We start from the raw sequence: 17327 nt of genomic DNA, 5'->3' as shown, positions 1-17327 counted from the left end.
TTTTTTTCCTCATTAAGAGTACATTCTTTAATAGGACTGTATCTGAATAAGAACTGCATACAAATAGAATATATACCTTAACACAAGATAACAAGGAGGGAATATTTTACATTATATAGGGCAGACATTCAGTTGGTTCAATCACAATGAGTTACCCTTCCAACCAACCACTTAGTTTTAATATGTATTACAAATGTTCCAGTCAGTTCGGTATATGCCGACAATCAGACAGCTTTAACATTTAGTAGTGTGGAGCACACTTAACTGTTTCCAAAGGGATATGTGATGTGGTCTTCGTTTCAGAGGAGCAAAAGTGACTGAATTACTGTCTGCTCTTTAATGTTTCAACTAACCTGTGAAGAGAAAATGAACAGTTTCATAAAATTAACTTCAAATTTTCAGGTATAGAGAATGACCATTTATAATATAAATTTTATACTGAAGATGAATTCCAAAGCACTTTAAATGATGAAGGTTAAGATGGTTATATTAGAAGAATGAGGTTATGGACTCAATTTCCACAAGGGTGTATTTTAGCTCTCACTCTGTCTGTGCTTTGAATGAAAAATCAAAAACAACCAAATAGCCACTTTCCAGGCTGCTACTATAGCCAGGCCAGATGTAGATGATTCAGAGATGAAAACTAGCCTCAGTTCCCAAGGAGATGATAATTTAATGAGCAGATGCACAAACCAACTACAATACAGTGTAACAATTACTATTCTATCACTGATCTCGGACAAGGACATCTGTGTGTGTGCTAAGGCAGTAGGCCTGGAGGTAGGAAGGCTCTTGAGAAGCAGAGAGCCTCAACCTAAGTCCTGAAGGATAAGGAACTGGAGGGTGAGCCGAGTAAGGGAAAAAGCTCGAAATATAGCAGAGAGGTGGTTTACCTAACTATAATTAGTACGTGTGGCTAAAACAAAAGCAGATATACATGAAAACCAGTGGAAGAAAAGGGTGGAGGAACTTAATATGATAAAATGCAAAGTAATCTGATTTCATCCTTAAGACCAAAGGGAAATTACAAATGTATATACACACAAATCCTCAAATGGCTTCTGGAAACATGATACTTACCATTCCATTGCCTCATCAAGGCCAGTGCCTTTGGTTGCTGAAGTTTTGAATATTTGCCATTTTCGGTCCTTCAAGGCAGGTAACCCAAGTGAATTTGCCATTTCTGAGGGAGTCATTGCTTGTTCCATGTCCTGCTTATTTGCAAACACCACTAAAATGGCTTTTCTCAGCTCTTCTTCCTAAATAAAATAAAAAAAAAAATACTTTCTAATTAATTTTCTCCTGAGTTTAGGAAGACATGCGAAAAAAAAAAATCTATTATTTTAAAAGCATATTTCCTAACTCCTTTTTATATTTCTTTACTCCATTTAGAAGTTTTGTGTACAAAGGTAAAAAAATTGGTTTTGTGTCTGTAAGTTTTAATATAATAGTCCTGATTCAACCTCCACATGTACTTTATATCACTAATAAATAAATATTGATTGAATTAATTAAAAGTTAATTCCTAAAGAATGAATACAATTTTTAGTTTTCTAGGAAGAAAGATTACACAAGTCAAATCCTAATACTACAAAAAACCTAACAACAATCCAATACAATTTTGAGAATTGGGAACTCAAGTTAATAATCCATTTCTTTTATGCCATACTTTATACAATAAAAATTTATTATACCATGTGAATTACAGCTAAATAAAGCTGTATATTGTCACCCTGCTTATTTAACTTATATGCAGAGTACATCATGAGAAATGCTGGGCTGGAAGAAGCACAAGCTGGAATCAAGATTGCCGGGAGAAATATCAATAACCTCAGATAAGCAGATGACACCACCCTTATGGCAGAAAGTCAAGAGGAACTAAAAAGCCTCTTGATGAAAGTGAAAGTGGAGAGTGAAAAAGTTGGCTTAAAGCTCAACATTCAGAAAACGAAGATTATAGCATCTGGTCCCATCACTTCATGGGAAATAGATGGAGAAACAGTGGAAACAGTGTCAGACTTTATTTTTTGGGGGGCTCCAGGGTCACTGCAGATGGTGACTGCAGCCATGAAATTAAAAGACGCTTACTCCTTGGAAGAAAAGTTATGACCAACCTAGATAGCATATTAAAAAGCAGAGACATTACTTTGCCAACAACGGTCCGTCTAGTCAAGGCTATGGTTTTTCCAGTGGTCATGTATGGATATGAGAGTTGGACTGTGAAGAAAGCTGAGCACCAAAGAACTAATGCTTTTGAACTGTGGTGTTGGAAAAGACTCTTGAGAGTCCCTTGGACTGCAAGGAGATCCAACCAGTCCATTCTAAAGGAGATCAGCCCTGGGATTTCTTTGGAGAGAATGATGCTAAAGCTGAAACTCCAGTACTTTGGCCACCTCATGCGAAAAGTTGACTCACTGGAAAAGACTCTGATGCTGGGAGGGATTGGGGGCAGGAGGAGAAGGGGACGACAGAGGATGAGATGGCTGGATGGCATCACTGACTCGATGGATGTGAGTTTGAGAGAACTCTGGGAATTGGTGATGGACAGGGAGGCCTGGCGTGCTGCGGTTCATGGGGTCACAAAGAGTCGGACATTACTGAGCGATTGAACTGAACTGAACTGAAAGCTTATATTTTAAAAATATGTTATAGCCAAGGCAATTAACCAGTCCCTTAAAATTCCTTACTTTGAATTTGGTCTAAGAAGCTCTTATGATAAATGTGACGCTATGTTGTTTAAAAAAAAAAATTTAGGCAAAACTTTAAAACTTTAGGTTGAAATTTATAAATTGGAAGCTACTAAGAAGTTAATCATCCAAAAACTCAGAAGTCCGAAATATTCTAAGTTTTGCTTCTAACTAGGAATCAAGTTACCTGGAACTTAAACATTCAATAATTGAGTAATTCAGAATCATAGTTTTAGTGGGAAAAGGAAACCTATACATCTAATTTTCTCAAGCAAAGGCAATTTCATTATTAAGTTAATCATTAGTACATTTGAGAAGCTTATTTAACAATTTTAAAATCTTTTAGATGACTACTTAATGCACCCTCTAAATTCAGTTAGCTTATCAGTATCTTACAAACCTCAGTGAATATAATGTATTGGGTTCTTAGTTAAGAGCTATTACACACTGTTCCACACATCAGGGGTAACAAGGTAAACAAAAGAACTTTACACTTTAGGGTGGGAAGCATACATAAGTAAACAAATATGTTTAAAATAATGGCAAGAAATGGTAAGTAGTTACAAAAAATAAAGCAAGATAAAGGGTTAGAAGATAACTGAGACCTCCTCTATGAGGAAGAAACATGTGAGATAAAACATGTCAAGAAGACAGCCACACAAAGATTTGGGGAAAGAAAATTCCAAGCAAGAGAAGCAAGTACAAAACCCTAAACCAGGTGTCAGGTACATAAATTCAGTGAGCAAAGAAAAGAAATACCGGTATGGCTGAGGTACTGTAAACACAGGGAAGAGAAAAAAAATGATAAAGCTGGGTGAGGTAAACAGAGGCCAGAATTGTGCCAGAAATCCATTCTGAACTTCAATGTTCCTAAAACAAATATACTTTATTATTTATATACTTATATAATAAATCTGCTCCCATATGCTAAATTATACAACCAGAAATAAAGACATTAAAAAAACAATCACTTCACAGAAGTGACTTAGAATAGTCACTTCAGTTTAGAAAGGGTTTAGCTCTCAATTTTCTGGAAATTAAGGAATTTAATTTAAAGGAAGTTATAGCACTGGAATTTTTTTTTTTTTGTCTTCAACACTCCCCAACAGTATTTTTGGAATAGAAAGTAATTTGCATAAAAGAAAATGATACTAAAGACATGGGTGTGGGGGAGACCCCTATTTCCCTTTTAATTATTTCTGCATGTGACAATAAATAATAAAAAGAGCAAGCAAATATAAATGACTTAGCCACATTTTAATAAAGTTTTCTTACCTCTAACATGGCAACTAATTCTGATTTGGAAATGCCAATTCGGTCTCGGTCACAACTGTCTACTACATAAATGACTGCATCTGTGTTTGAATAATAACATCTCCAGTATGGCCTAAAGAAAATTCAGAAAGGGAGAATACATTACTATTTGATAGATGAAACTGATAGGTTAATTTATATGCTAGGACTTGGCTATGGTGGGCTGAAGTGTGTTACTTGCCAATCCTTTTGCACCCATATCAGTATCAATGCCATAATGATTGTTTCTCATGGACATATATCATATCCCTCAGATGGGAATGGGTAGAAAGAATATTGATAAAACATAGGATCAAGGAGCTTCAGAATGAGTTTAGACTACAGGCTGAGAGAAGAATCTATAAAATCACTAAATGTACTGATGAAAAAATGTTTCATACAGACCTGAGCACTGTATCTTATAAATCGTTAACTAGAAACTCCTTAAGAGAAATGGGTTCTTTAAAAATAATTTTAGTAACAGATTTAAATTGATCACTGAAGACAAGAAGTAGAAATGGCTAAAATTAACAAATGACTCCAAAGTGGTTCAAGAAATAAAATGAGTTAAAGGCAGCAAAATGCTTGGGGAATGCATCTAGTCCTAAATGGTGGGCCCAAAAGGTATTTTCATGAAATCCAAAACAGTCTGTCTCACAGAGGAAGAGACTGACAAGAATTAACTAGAGGATTCTTTTTATTTAAAAATTACTGAAGTAATCAGGTCTTGAGACTTTCATGGAAAAAACTTTCATCTAAGTGATATAGGAAAAACTGACTTCCGTAGATTTTAATTATTTTCAATTAAAAATCTTTAATTCTCAGATTTTAATTGAGAGAATAAGGTGGTTTTACCTCATTTTAAACTAGGTGGCTCCCATTACATTACAAAAGAAGACATATTTTGATTCACTGCTGTTAACCCTAAAAGAACAATAAAGATCCCAATACTACAAAATGGTCTGGCCTTTGTACCATACCTGATGCTTGTCTGTCCTCCCAAATCCCAGACTTGGAATTTAAGGTTCTTGTATGTTACTGTCTCAACATTAAATCCAATGGCTGGAAGAAAAAGCAAATTAATAGTATATGAAGACTAATACATTCTGTCTTCAAAGTGAGTTTCAGCAATTAGTGGTAATTGTTGAATCACATTATTAGTTCAAATATTATTCCATTTACGACAGTATGCTGTGCTATACATATACACACACACCCCCCCACAATAAGCAAGATCAACCCCACTTTCAGGGTATATAAGAACCCCCAGCCACCTCTGCAATTAGATAATTCTTAGCTCAATGGAAATCCTATTATGTTAAACGCTGGCATAGAAAAGCGTTCAGAAAGTTATACTTAGAAAGGACAGTTGTAAACGTATTACAAAAAATGGAATTTTGGTAGGTAGCAAATAGGATAAAAGCCTAGATTCTAAACTTCAGTAAGGGACAGCAATGGCTGTATACCTCTTTATGGAGGCTGAGTTCGCTAAGGCAGGGACTCTCACAGACCCTCTGAAGACTTCCTTAAGAGCTCATCCACAATAAGGTCACAGCTAGATGGTCAAAGGGGAAGAGTCTCAACCCCTTTCCCTGCCATCCTTCTTAGGTGGAGCTTGGCATCACATGCCTAAGGCAAGATACCATTACTTTCAATGAAAGGAATCCAGAGCAGCTGGAGAGGATGCTGAAAAAACTTAGAAGCTATACATATAAAAATTACTAATTTACAAACTTAAAAAAAATCAAAGTAAAATGTAACTTACAGCTATAATTGGACAATTAATTTTTTAGATTTAAGTTTATACTGGTAAACGATGCTTAAGAGTATATATGGCAAGTATAAAAAAAATTACTATAGCAAATCTGAGTGAAAAAGTAAAAAGCAAGTTCATGATGTCTCCCTCAGAATTAGGTAGCAGTGTAATCATCATCTTCAACCTCAATTACAAATGTTGTTTATTTGCAGAGAAGAACATGGTATATAAACCACATTTGCTAAAACGCAATCCACTGAGCTATGGGCACCACAGCGGCCACCATGACTCAACTGCAGCACAGATGGGAGATTTGAGAACCAAAAACCAAAGAAACTGAAATTTCTTGAAGGTGGTAGCAAGAAGTAACAGATGACATGGTTCAAAACGTTCTTTTGTAAAAGCTAGACTTTTCTTTTTTAATCTGGAAGTTTAAATAGGTACTAAATAGAAATACCTTGAGTGACGGAGTAACTTAAAGACATTCTTGAGCAAACTCTACAAACTATTAAACTTAGTTTAAGTATATTAATCTTCAGAGCAAAAAAATGAAAATAGTATAAGTAACAGAACAGTGTTCTTATGTAGTAAATTAGTACTATTGAATATTTTTCTAAGATATCAATAAAGGTGTTACTTTTCTTGATATTTTTAAGTTCCAGATTAATTCAACACTCAGTCTCTTCAACTCAGATCTTTAAAAATAATCAATATGATTACTTAAAAAAAAACCAAAAAACTAATCTTAATCAAATAACAAGTACAGAAAAAAAAATACTGTACATGTATATATATATATAACTTAGTATCGACATACTGATAATTCTTTACTCAGATTTACAAAGTATTTTATATACTTGATTCATTTTCCTTATTCATTGGCTTTATTTTCAAAGCAGATGAATATTTATTATCTTCATTTTATCAATAAAGATACTGGCTCTCAATGATATTCTGTGGCTTAATTCTACCCAACTTTTAAAACAACTCTAAACAGCAGAACCCAGCCATGGACAGGGGTTCATAAATTACACCAAACTGTCCATAAATTTATGAAAAAAATGTTATCAATATTATGCTCATAGAAGTCTACAAATCTTATTAATTACATTACATATGTATTCAGAAATAAAGTTTTTTTTCAATGGAAAACAAAAGCCCCTATCCTATGATTAGTTTATCATACCAACACTTACTAGGAATAGTAGTCACGACTTCTCCAACCTGTAATCTGTACAAAATTGTAGTTTTTCCTGCTCCATCTAATCCCAAAATTAAAATCCTCATTTCCCGAGTTCCAAACAGACTGGAAAAAATGCTTGAGAAAAAGCCACCTTAGAAAATAACAAAAATGTATTTCAATATCACTTCACGAACTAGATCCACAAAACATTTAATCTTGATCTTTAAAAGCTATACTAAATTCAATAACATTGTAGTATTTTCCTCCATTCATAGGAACATTGCTTCCAATGAAACACATCATTCAACATCAAACTAGTAATTACTGATTGTTACCATGTCCTGGATACTATGTTAGGCAGGCTCAGAAGATATACTCAAAAATAAGAGAAATATGACTCCCCTCACGGAGCTCACTTTCTAAACAAGAGAATATGGATAGCTTAATGTGATATCCTCATTACCCCTAGAAATTAGAGGGCAAATTAGAATGACAGTGGGACAATGAAGTCCTTGAACATGAAAAGCAATTATTATTGTTGTACAACAGCAGTACCATAAGTACCTTCAATCACTGAGAATTCTCCATAAGGAATGTAACTTGCAAAGGAATTGAGACAGAAGCCAAAAATAACAAAAATTATTTCTGATGAAAACATTTTAAAAAATAGTAATAAAGCAACATTCAGCATATCATGAACTATTCCCAGAAAGCTTCCTATACACAAGGTATTGTGTAATACAAAAGCACTTGTGAATAGAGAATAGAATGGTGGTTACCAGATGCTGGGAGAGTGGGGAAAATGAGACAGTGTTAGTCAAAGGGTACACACTTTCATTAGAAGATACGTTCTGGAGATCCAATGAACATCATGGTAACTATATTTAATTAATAACATATTGTACACTTGAAATTTGCTAAGACAGCAGATCTCAAAGTGTTCTCATCACACACACAAAAAGGGTAACTGTAAGGTGATGGATGTGTTAATCTGCTTGAATGTGGTAATCATTTCACAATGTATACATATATCAAAATATCATGCTGTACACCTTAAATATATACAATTTTTGTCATTCATACCTCAATACAGCTGAAAAAATGTTAAAATTTAAAATCATTCTCTGTGTCAGCAGGGCCTCCCAGTAATAGATTAAATTGTTGATGTGTGTTTAAATAAAATAACCCCGAAGAGTGACGGAGGTGAAAATTCAGAATCTTTATTATTTCTACAATCAAACAAGAAGCTCTTTTAAAATAAGTTCTTTCTTTAATGATTACCCTTCCCCACCCAATAAAAGCACTCTGGCCCTTTCTTACCAAAAGACATTTGAAAAGATTAAAAAAAATCTAACAATATAAAAAAGTTGACAACAGAAATGATGCTCACAAACACCACCTGGTTATTTTACAAAGAAATGAAAAAATTAAAAACTACAAGTCTGGAAAAATGAATCCACCATGCGCTAGAGAACCTTGAAAGTTTGTAACATAAGGAGTGTGACTTGACAAAATCCTTTCTTATAGGTTAAAAGAGGCAGTAGGAAAAAAACTGAAAGGGTTATGCAAAAAGACAAGAAGGCGCTTCTGATGTTTCAGAGCAAGATGGAAACTCCCCAGAAAATAGCCGAGGTATTTAAATAACCCAAAGAATTTGCATCACTTGGAGAGTTGTGACCAAGTTAAAAAATCTGCACCTTCATTTGGGCTCCAGTGGGGAGCGAAGCTCTACCTGATGCTTGACGACAATGTAGCTCTCTCAATTAGCACTCCAAAAATTGAGTTTAAAACGTCATCACTGACCAGTAATACCTTCCCTGCCCACTTCCCCCTCCCTATTCCTCTCTTACAGAAAAAGTTACAGGCAAGCAGATAAATGCCGTGTTGGCAATAAAACATTACGAGCAACACCTTTTGGATTTTAAACTGACGCTGTCTCAGCGACCAGAAAGAGAGTATCAAGCTGCCACTACAAGGTCAGAGCTCATCTTTCACCGAAGAAACCTTAGCGAACTTGAGACTGACATGTTGCCAAGCGGCGCTGGGTCCGAGGAGTTAAGGGAAAAGTTCACCGACCCACGGTGACCCACCCATGACGCCGCGGGGAGACAGGAAGCGAAGGTTCGAGGCAGAGTCCACGCACACTAGTGAAGAGCCAAGGTGACTGAAGTCCTCAGCAACCAGCTCCCTGAGACGCTAGCTGCGTCCCAGGCCTGCCCCTCTGTTCCTCCTCTCCCCAACCCGTCCCCTCGGCCTCGGCCTCTCGGTGCGCCCAGGCTCCCTTCTCAGATCTCTCACCCATGATGAACCGCCTGTCCGCCCTCGTCCACTGTCAGAGACTGGCCCCGACCTCGGCAGCGACTCCTATTCGAGTCTCGGCGCCGCCACCTCCCCTAGCCTAGGCCTGCGCTCCGGCTCCGGCTCGGACTCTTGGCTCCCAGACAGTTTCTTTGGAAGCTTGGTCAGCCAGCCAACTTCCACGTCGGACCTCCCGGCAGGGGCGGGAGCTAGGGGCCGCCGCGACTGCGCGCTGGAAACCGAGGCCTGAGCGTCCGCGTCGTCGCTTTCGACGCAAGTCCCCGGCAAACAGGGTGTAGATATTGTGGAAGTCACGAGAGGGAAAAAAAAAGATTCAAGGACTCCGGTTGCTCTTGCTTCTGTTTTCTTGGACAAGAAGGGATTCCGAGGTATATAGATTCGAATTTTCATTTTAACTTCTGACACCAAGAAATGACGAATCCGCCAACCAGGAATGCGCGTCACGCCTGGATACGGCTGTCTGACTGGGTGCGGGCGCAGGTTGCGGCGTAGCAGACATTCCTGGTCCAGAAGCACCCTGCGGAGTTTATCTGATTTCCCCCCGTTCCTTTCTTGGATCAGGAAATAGAACTACATAGTAATGATAGGAAGAGCCCTGCGCCACCATTGCGGAGCAGCCTTACAGTTGAGGCCGCTGTCGAGATTTTAGGCGTCGCAGTGGTCTGTAGGGTCAGCGTTAGAGCCCGTCCTTTCTTCCACCTGTACCTTTCCTGATACTAAAGTCATTACTCTAGGAAAGGTGTGTATCTTTAGGGCAGCGTCATTTTTCAAAATGCAGCCCTTCTTGTTAATATTGTTAATATTTTATTATCCTGTTAATTGTTAATTATCCTGTTAATTATCTTGTTAATATTGACCTGGTATTGCAGTCCCTGCTTACTAAAAAGGCACATTTGAGGAAGCAGAAGTATAGCCGCACGATAGAATTAAAGCTAGATACTTAGATTGTAAGTCAGTGAAATTTTACTCTTGAGACAAGCGTGTAGAATTGACGTCACCTCTTTCAAGTATTTGCTCAGATTTTATTTAAAATTGCAACCTACCCTACATCCCCCTTATCCTGATTTTTAATAGAACTTACCAGTTAACATAATTTACTTACTTATTATGCTTATCTGTCTACTTTCTCTCACTAGACTGTTACATCTATGAATACACGTATTTTTATTTTGAACTATACTTGTTTTGTTCTTATACTTGGGCACTAAACAAATATTTGTTGAGAGAATGTGTTGAATTACAAGTTTTTAAGACCAATTACATAAGCATTAGTTAACTTAAACATATGCAACATTATTAAATTTGTTTCCTAAAATAGGCATATCTAAACCACCTGTCCTAATTTGATGAGAGGCCAAACCGTCTTCTAGAATGTTATGTTTGAAGAGAAACCACCAGATGGAGGTATTGCCTCAGGCCAATTCTCAGCAGAATGAGATCTGTTGGTCTAATTGATTTAATCCCTTTCAAATGTTATGGTACAATAATATTGTTAAATTTTAAAATGTGAACGCTTTAATATAGTCCAAGCAAGGAAAACAATTCCAAAATTCTTTTGACTGTAAAGCCACAATTAGATGGAGTAAGTTTAAAATTTTAAAGCTAGAAGGAACTTCAATTCCACCTATCTCAGTCACAGATGAAGAAGTGGAAAAGAGCTAAGTGATAAAGCTAGGACATCTACTGTGATCATTTGACTTCAGACTTAAAGTACATTATGATGCCTTCTGTAACTGTACATGTGGTAAGTTGATTTGCAAACTGCCATACTGTAGTTTTCTGTAGTTTCCGAAGTTAGAAACTTAAGACTTGTGTGTTCCATTGCTAGTGAAAGTTACATTCTTTGCTTAGATTTTATTCCAAGCAGAATAAATTCCAAGCAGAGTGAAGCAGAACCTATGAAATATAATAAATCTAAAAGGATAGTAAATATAAGCTTCAGAAGGGCTTTTCACACTGTGCATTTATAATTGTCTTTTAAACTAAGCAACATTTTGAAATTATAACTAGATGTGTGATTTTCACATATTAGATACGTGTTATATCTCAAATGTTTCTTTGCAATAATAATGTACTTTGTCAGAATTTCTTGTTAGACTATGTGGTCTTTTTTTTTAATTGAGAAGTCATTCACATACAATAGCATCATTTTTTAAGTGTTCAGTGGTTTTTCATATATTCATGAAGTTTGCAGCTATAACCACTGTCAAATCCCAGAATATTTTCATCACCCCAAACAGAAATTCTATACCCATTAAGCAATAATTCCCTACTGCTCTCCCCAAGGAAACCGCCCTGGTTGCTTCCCTCAAACCAACATTTGAGGGTTCTTATTTCACCACTTCCTCACCAACACTTATTTTTGACTTTTAACTTATGGCATGGTATCTCATTGTGGATTTGATTTGAATTTTCCTGGTGACTAGTGATGTTGAACATCTTTTCAAGTGCTTATTGGCTATGTGTTTATCTTCTTTGGAGATATGTCTACTCAAATCCCTTACCTATTTTTTAATGAATTATTTGTCATCTTATTGTTGAGTTGTAGAAGTTCTCTATATATTTTGGAAACTAGACCTTTATCAAATACATGATTCACAAGTACTTTCTCCAGTTCTATGAATTGTGTTTTCCCTTTGTTGTTAGTATCCTTTAATGCACAAACTTAAAATCCGATGAAGCCCAATTTATGTATTTTTATTTTTTAGCTTGTGCTCTTTGTGTCATATCTAAAAAAATATTGCCTAATCCAGGCTCACATCGATTTACACCCATATTCTAAGAATTTTGTAGATTTGTCTTTTACATTTATGTCTCTGATCCATTTTTAATTGTTTTTTGTGTAATTTATGAGGTAGGAGTCTAGATTCATTTTTTTACGTGTAAATATTCAGCTGTTCCAACACCATTGTTGAAACTGATTTTTCCATTAAATGGTCATGTCACTCACTCTGTTGAAAACCAGTTGACCATAAATGTACAGATTTGTGGACTTTTCAGTTATTTATGGACTTTTCAGTTCTAGTCCTGGGATGCTTATGTCTGTTCTCATGTATTGTTCTCATACAATACCATCATGTAGCTTTGTGATAGATTTTGAAATCAGGAATTATGAATTCTTTAACTTTGTCCTTTTTCAAGATTGTCTTGGCTGTTCTAGATCCCTTGCATTTCCATATGAATTTTAGGATCAGTTTGTTAATGCAAAGAAAGGCAATTAGAATTTCAGTAAGGATTGCACTGACTCTGTAGGTTAATTTGAGAAATTTCGCCATCATAATAGTGAGTCTTCCCCATTCACAAACATGGGATGTTTTTCCATTTATTAGGGTCATCTTTACTTGTTTTTAGCAATATTTTGTCGGAGAAAGAAATGGCACCCACTCTAGTACTCTTCCCTGCAAAATCCCATGGGCGGAGGAGCTTGGTAGGCTGCAGTCCATGGGGTCACTAAGAATCGGACACGACTGAGCGACTTCACTTTCACTTTTCACTTTCATGCATTGGAGAAGGAAATGGCAACCCATTCCAGTGTTCTTGCCTGGAGAATCCCAGGGATGGATGAGCCTAGTGGGCTGCAGTCCATGGGGTCGCAGAGTCAGACACAACTGAAGCGACTAGCAGCAGCAACAGCAGCAATATTTTATAGTTTTCAGTGTACAGGTCTTATACTTCTTTGGTTAAACTTATTCCTGAATATTTTGAGCTTTTTTGAGACGAAGGGTTCTTAACTTGGCATCATACAAATCCATAGATAGACTTGTGGGAGACTGTAAACCTACTGAAATTATCTCTAGAATTTTCTCTCTCTGTGTACATGCATTTTTTTCCCAGAAAGACAATCTAGCACTTCCATCATACTCTCTTTGATACACAATTTCAAAATACTCTTGAGAGAATAGTTACAAGGAACACCCATGCACTTAACACTCATCTGTAATAATCATCAATTTATGGCCATACTTCAGAGTCACTCTTGCTTCATAATTATCCCTACCATTTGTACCCAGTCTCCCCACAACCCACACACTAAATTCTTTGTAACGAGGCTGCTCACACTTGGACCTGTCAGCTGTGGCTAGGGGAGCAGTTCAGTTCCGTTCAGTCACTCAGTCATGTCCAACTCTTTGTGACCCCTGGACTGCAGCATGCCAGGCCTCCCTGTCCATCACCCACTCCCGGATTTTACTCAAACACATATCCATTGGGTCAGTGATGCCATCTAACCATCTCATCCTCTGTCGTCCCCTTCTCTTCCTGCCTTCAATTTTTCCCAGCATCAGGATCTTTTCAAATGAGTCAGTTCTTCACATCAGGTTGCCAAAGTATTGGAGTTTCAGCTTCAGCATTAGTCCTTCCAATGAATATTCAGGACTGATTTCCTTTAGGATGGACTGGTTGGATCTCTTTGCTTTCCAAGGGACTCTCAAGAGTCTTCTTCAACACCACAATTCAAAAGCATCAACTCTTTGGCGCTCAGAACAGTGCCCACTGGAAAATCATATTTGCTTTCATATGCACCATATGCATGAATAAGGGTGCAGGAATGGGGAAGTTATAGAAGCTGGACACAATAGGTATTCACTATAGTTCTTTTCTAATACCAGCATTTGTCCTTTGGGGGTGGATGTGGCAGGCGTTAGGTACAGTATTAATGGCTCGTCCTAAACTATGTCTTACTGTGATTGCCCTCTGTTCCAGAGGACACAACACAAGCCACAGTAGCACAGAGTCTGTGGTCTCTTTTATAGACTGCCTCTTGACCAACCCTACCCCTTCCTCCCACCTTCCCCTTTTCCCCAAGGGCAAGACCGGCTTGTCTCTCTATCAAAGTTATTATACCAGAAGTGAGAGCTTTTCTCTCATTGCTTTATTGCCTCTCAAACCTCATTATAGAATGGGGGATATTTCTTATTTTGAAATTCTTGCCAGCTGGAGAAACTTGGGATAAGGAACAGTTTTATTTTCTGACCCAGGAAGTCTGGGCTCTCTGTATTTCCTCCAAATTCTTCTTACAAACTGAAAAGCTCTCTAGTGCCTTTCTCTCTTCCCATACCTTATCATACTCAGTGCTAAGAAGCCAGATGACACTATCAATATTCTTCCTGGAAATATATCAGTTCAGCAAGTTCATTTATCTCTATTTCAAGTTACCACAGGCAGCATTTTTATCCACTATTCCACAACTGTTTACCACAGTTCACTCTTTTCCAAGCCTTCGTTAATATTTTCTCACCACCTTTATATCCTTTCCTAAAATAATTTTTGCCAGTCCTCCAGCTCTCACTAACAGCCTCTTCATTTTTCCAGCCCCCACCCACAGTATGGTTCCTAAGTCAATGCATGTACATAAGGTAAAGTCGCTCAGTTGTGTCTGACTCTTTGCGACCCCGTGGACTGTAGCCCACCAGGCTCCTCCGTCCATGGGATTCTCCAGGCAAGAATACTGGAGTGGGTTGTCATTTCCTTACATGGGGAAATGCAATTTTTACGTACCGTATCTCTTTGGTACCAATTTCTAGGTCAGTTATTTACTGCTGTGTAACAAACTGCTTTGAAATGTAGGGACTTAAACCAGCAGTAAGTAGTATTTATCACAATCATATGGATTGGCTAAGCAGTTCTTTTCCTGATCTTGCTGGAGGTTATTCACGCAGCTATATGCAACTGGTACACTGGCTGAGTTGGTTGGCTTCTCTCTGCATGTGGTGGTTCATCTTCGCAAAGGCTAGACTGATCTTGACATGGCTGTGACAGTGCTGTAGTCCTAGGTATAGACCTAACAGAAATGCATGCACATGTGCACCAAGTGACATGTACAAAAACATTTATGTAGCATTATTCATAAAGAATAAAAAACTAAACACCCCAAGTGTCTGTCAGCAGTAGAAGAATTCATAAATTGCTGTGTATTTACATAATGGAAATCTATAACAAAACAAATAAAAGAACTAGAGTTGTATCCTGGAGACATCTCATAAACACGTTACTGAGCAAAAGCAGCAGACACCAAAGAAAGTATATTATGTATGATTCCATGGATATAAATTCAAAATCAGGCAAAGCTATCATGACTGAACTATAATGTTAATTTTGGGAAAGGAGAAATGGGGTAGGAGGAAGCACGAGGAAAGTTTCTGGAATGTTTAGATATTCTCTTTCTTGACCTGACTTGTTTGCTTCTTTAATAATTCACTGAATAGCATATTTATATTTTGTGTGTTTTCCTGTTTGTGTTATATTTTAAAAATAATTTGAAGGAAGCACATTAGGATGACATTCACCTATCTAATTGGTAAATTTTTTAAGTAGTTCTGTGTGGGGAAATTGTCACTCTCACCCACAGTCCATTTACCATTAGGCAGGATCTACATACAAAATTTTAAATATACATACCCCTGACCAAAATGTCACTTTTAGGAATTATGCATATGCTTGCGCGTTTGCACAGCCACATTTGTACTATGCTGTGCTTGCAAATGCATGACATTCTGAACATTTATACAAGAAACACTTAAGAATCGTTCTGCACAGACTACAGACTTGAAGTGCAGGGAGACATTTTTTATTGTATACCCTTTGTACTGTTTGAATTTTATACCATGTACGTGAATTACTCTTTTAATAAAAGTAAACTAGCTGACTTTTTTATTTGTTTGTTTTTACTTGTCCAAGGTCATCTAGTTAAAAGTGACAGAGCCTAGATTTAAGTCCTAGGGTATCTAACACCAAAGCCCATACGATCAGCTGTAACTCTGAATTTCCTCGTGTGGAGTCTCAGTTTTCTCCCCTATAAAGTGAATGTATTTGTCTGCATTTCAAGGGTCTCTCTGGAAACCAACATGGAAGCTCCGTTATATGAACTGAATCAACACCACAGGTATGTAGGAGAGATCTACTGCTGAGTCATGGCGTCAGTGCTCAGAAATCACCCCAGGACACTCCATCCACCGAGTCTACCACAATAAGACTCAGTCCCTACCAAATGAGAATACCACCTAGAAGTTGGTAGTTGAAATAAATCTGTCAGTAAATCTCGCCGGAAGCTGGGGGAGAGCAAGAGCATAATAGGTAAATATAGCATGAAATCTGCATGTTAAAATTAAATTGCACGATTAACTTTTGAGAAATTTAAGTCACTCAGCTGTGCATTGACTGTAATAACCGTTGATACAGTTGTTCACATTTTGTAGGATACGAGACAGCTGTGGTTTCCGAAGTTAGCTAACACATTTAAAAAGTGAACACAGGCGAAATGTACTAGAGTAGGACTTTGCAAATGGAATTTAAAGAAAAACTTGCTATGGTAATTTTTTTTTGCTGTTACAGTTGCACTAGCAGGAAAAGGAAATAAAGTGATGTTAGTGAACATAATAGTTGTGATTGAGATCACTGAACTAGCTTGTGTTGTTCTCAGCTAAGAAAGCGAAGTTTGAAGATTTATTTTAAAATAAACAAAATGTAATAAACCTGCAACAGACAACTTCAAAATGCACAATCAATCCTATTTACTGTCCAATGATTCAAATGATCTGTTAGGAAGAAAAAACATCTGATCAATCATTTCTCCAGCCCTGTTTTTCTCTCAAGCTCCAGTTCTGAACCTCCCACTCCTTACTAGAAAGTTCTTGTTGAACATGCATTCAAGATTCACATATCTAAAATTGAACATATGTGTTGCCCAGCTAAAAAGTAAAACAAACAAACCCCCCCAAATATGGTTCATTCTCTCCACTTTCCTGTTTCTCTGCTTAGTGATCCAAATTCTACCTTCTAGCCTTCCCTGGCTAACCTAGTGCTTCTGCTCCCAGTGTTTTGGGTTTTTTGTAATATATTAGAGTATCCATTTTTGGTACTTGGAGTTTGAAACCATCATCTGCAAGCAATTAATGATTATCATTGTGTATGTGCAAGAACACAGTTATATACTTCTTTTTCTTTGCTGTGAGGAAAGAAATTGTAAATATACAGTAAAGTGTTGGTGAATGATTGAATGACACTTCAGCATTATTATCCCAAAGATAAATCAAATGCTTTGCCTGTCTATACTGTCATTTTCCAGAACATGGAGGAAAGAGGCAATGTGGAA

At 37.1% G+C, this 17327-nt stretch overlaps 1 protein-coding gene across 2 annotated transcripts; it reads right to left on the bottom strand.

Moving 5' to 3' along the window:
- Positions 1-9388, bottom strand: ARL1 (ARF like GTPase 1). Of its 2 annotated transcripts, none has more exons than XM_005898590.3 (6): positions 9218-9388; positions 6933-7070; positions 4961-5042; positions 3963-4074; positions 1081-1259; positions 1-353 (listed from the first exon to the last, which is right to left on the bottom strand). In XM_005898590.3, the coding sequence occupies exons 1-6, from the start codon at positions 9219-9221 to the stop codon at positions 323-325; spliced, it is 546 nt and encodes a 181-aa protein (XP_005898652.1). In that variant the 5' UTR covers positions 9222-9388; the 3' UTR covers positions 1-322. The 2 variants fall into 2 exon arrangements, with proteins under 2 accessions (XP_005898652.1, XP_070226369.1); XM_070370268.1 differs by lacking the exon at positions 9218-9388 and adding an exon at positions 8003-8024.
- Positions 9389-17327: the final 7939 nt, after the last annotated feature.

Source organism: Bos mutus, chromosome 5, assembly GCF_027580195.1.
Source record: "Bos mutus isolate GX-2022 chromosome 5, NWIPB_WYAK_1.1, whole genome shotgun sequence".
Taxonomy (NCBI): domain Eukaryota; kingdom Metazoa; phylum Chordata; class Mammalia; order Artiodactyla; family Bovidae; genus Bos; species Bos mutus.
Note: the sequence above shows the minus strand (reverse complement) of the source record. Positions and strands in the feature narration are given on the sequence as shown.

What these genes read in the sequence shown, in the direction of transcription:
- ARL1 (XM_005898590.3), bottom strand. An exon ending in AGTCGTGACTACTATTCCTA is followed by an intron (nt 5,043 to 6,932) that starts GTAAGTGTTGGT and finishes TTTTTCTTCCAG; the next exon opens with CCATTGGATTTAATGTTGAG. An exon ending in CTTGATGAGGCAATGGAATG is followed by an intron (nt 354 to 1,080) that starts GTAAGTATCATG and finishes TTCTCTTCACAG; the next exon opens with GTTAGTTGAAACATTAAAGA.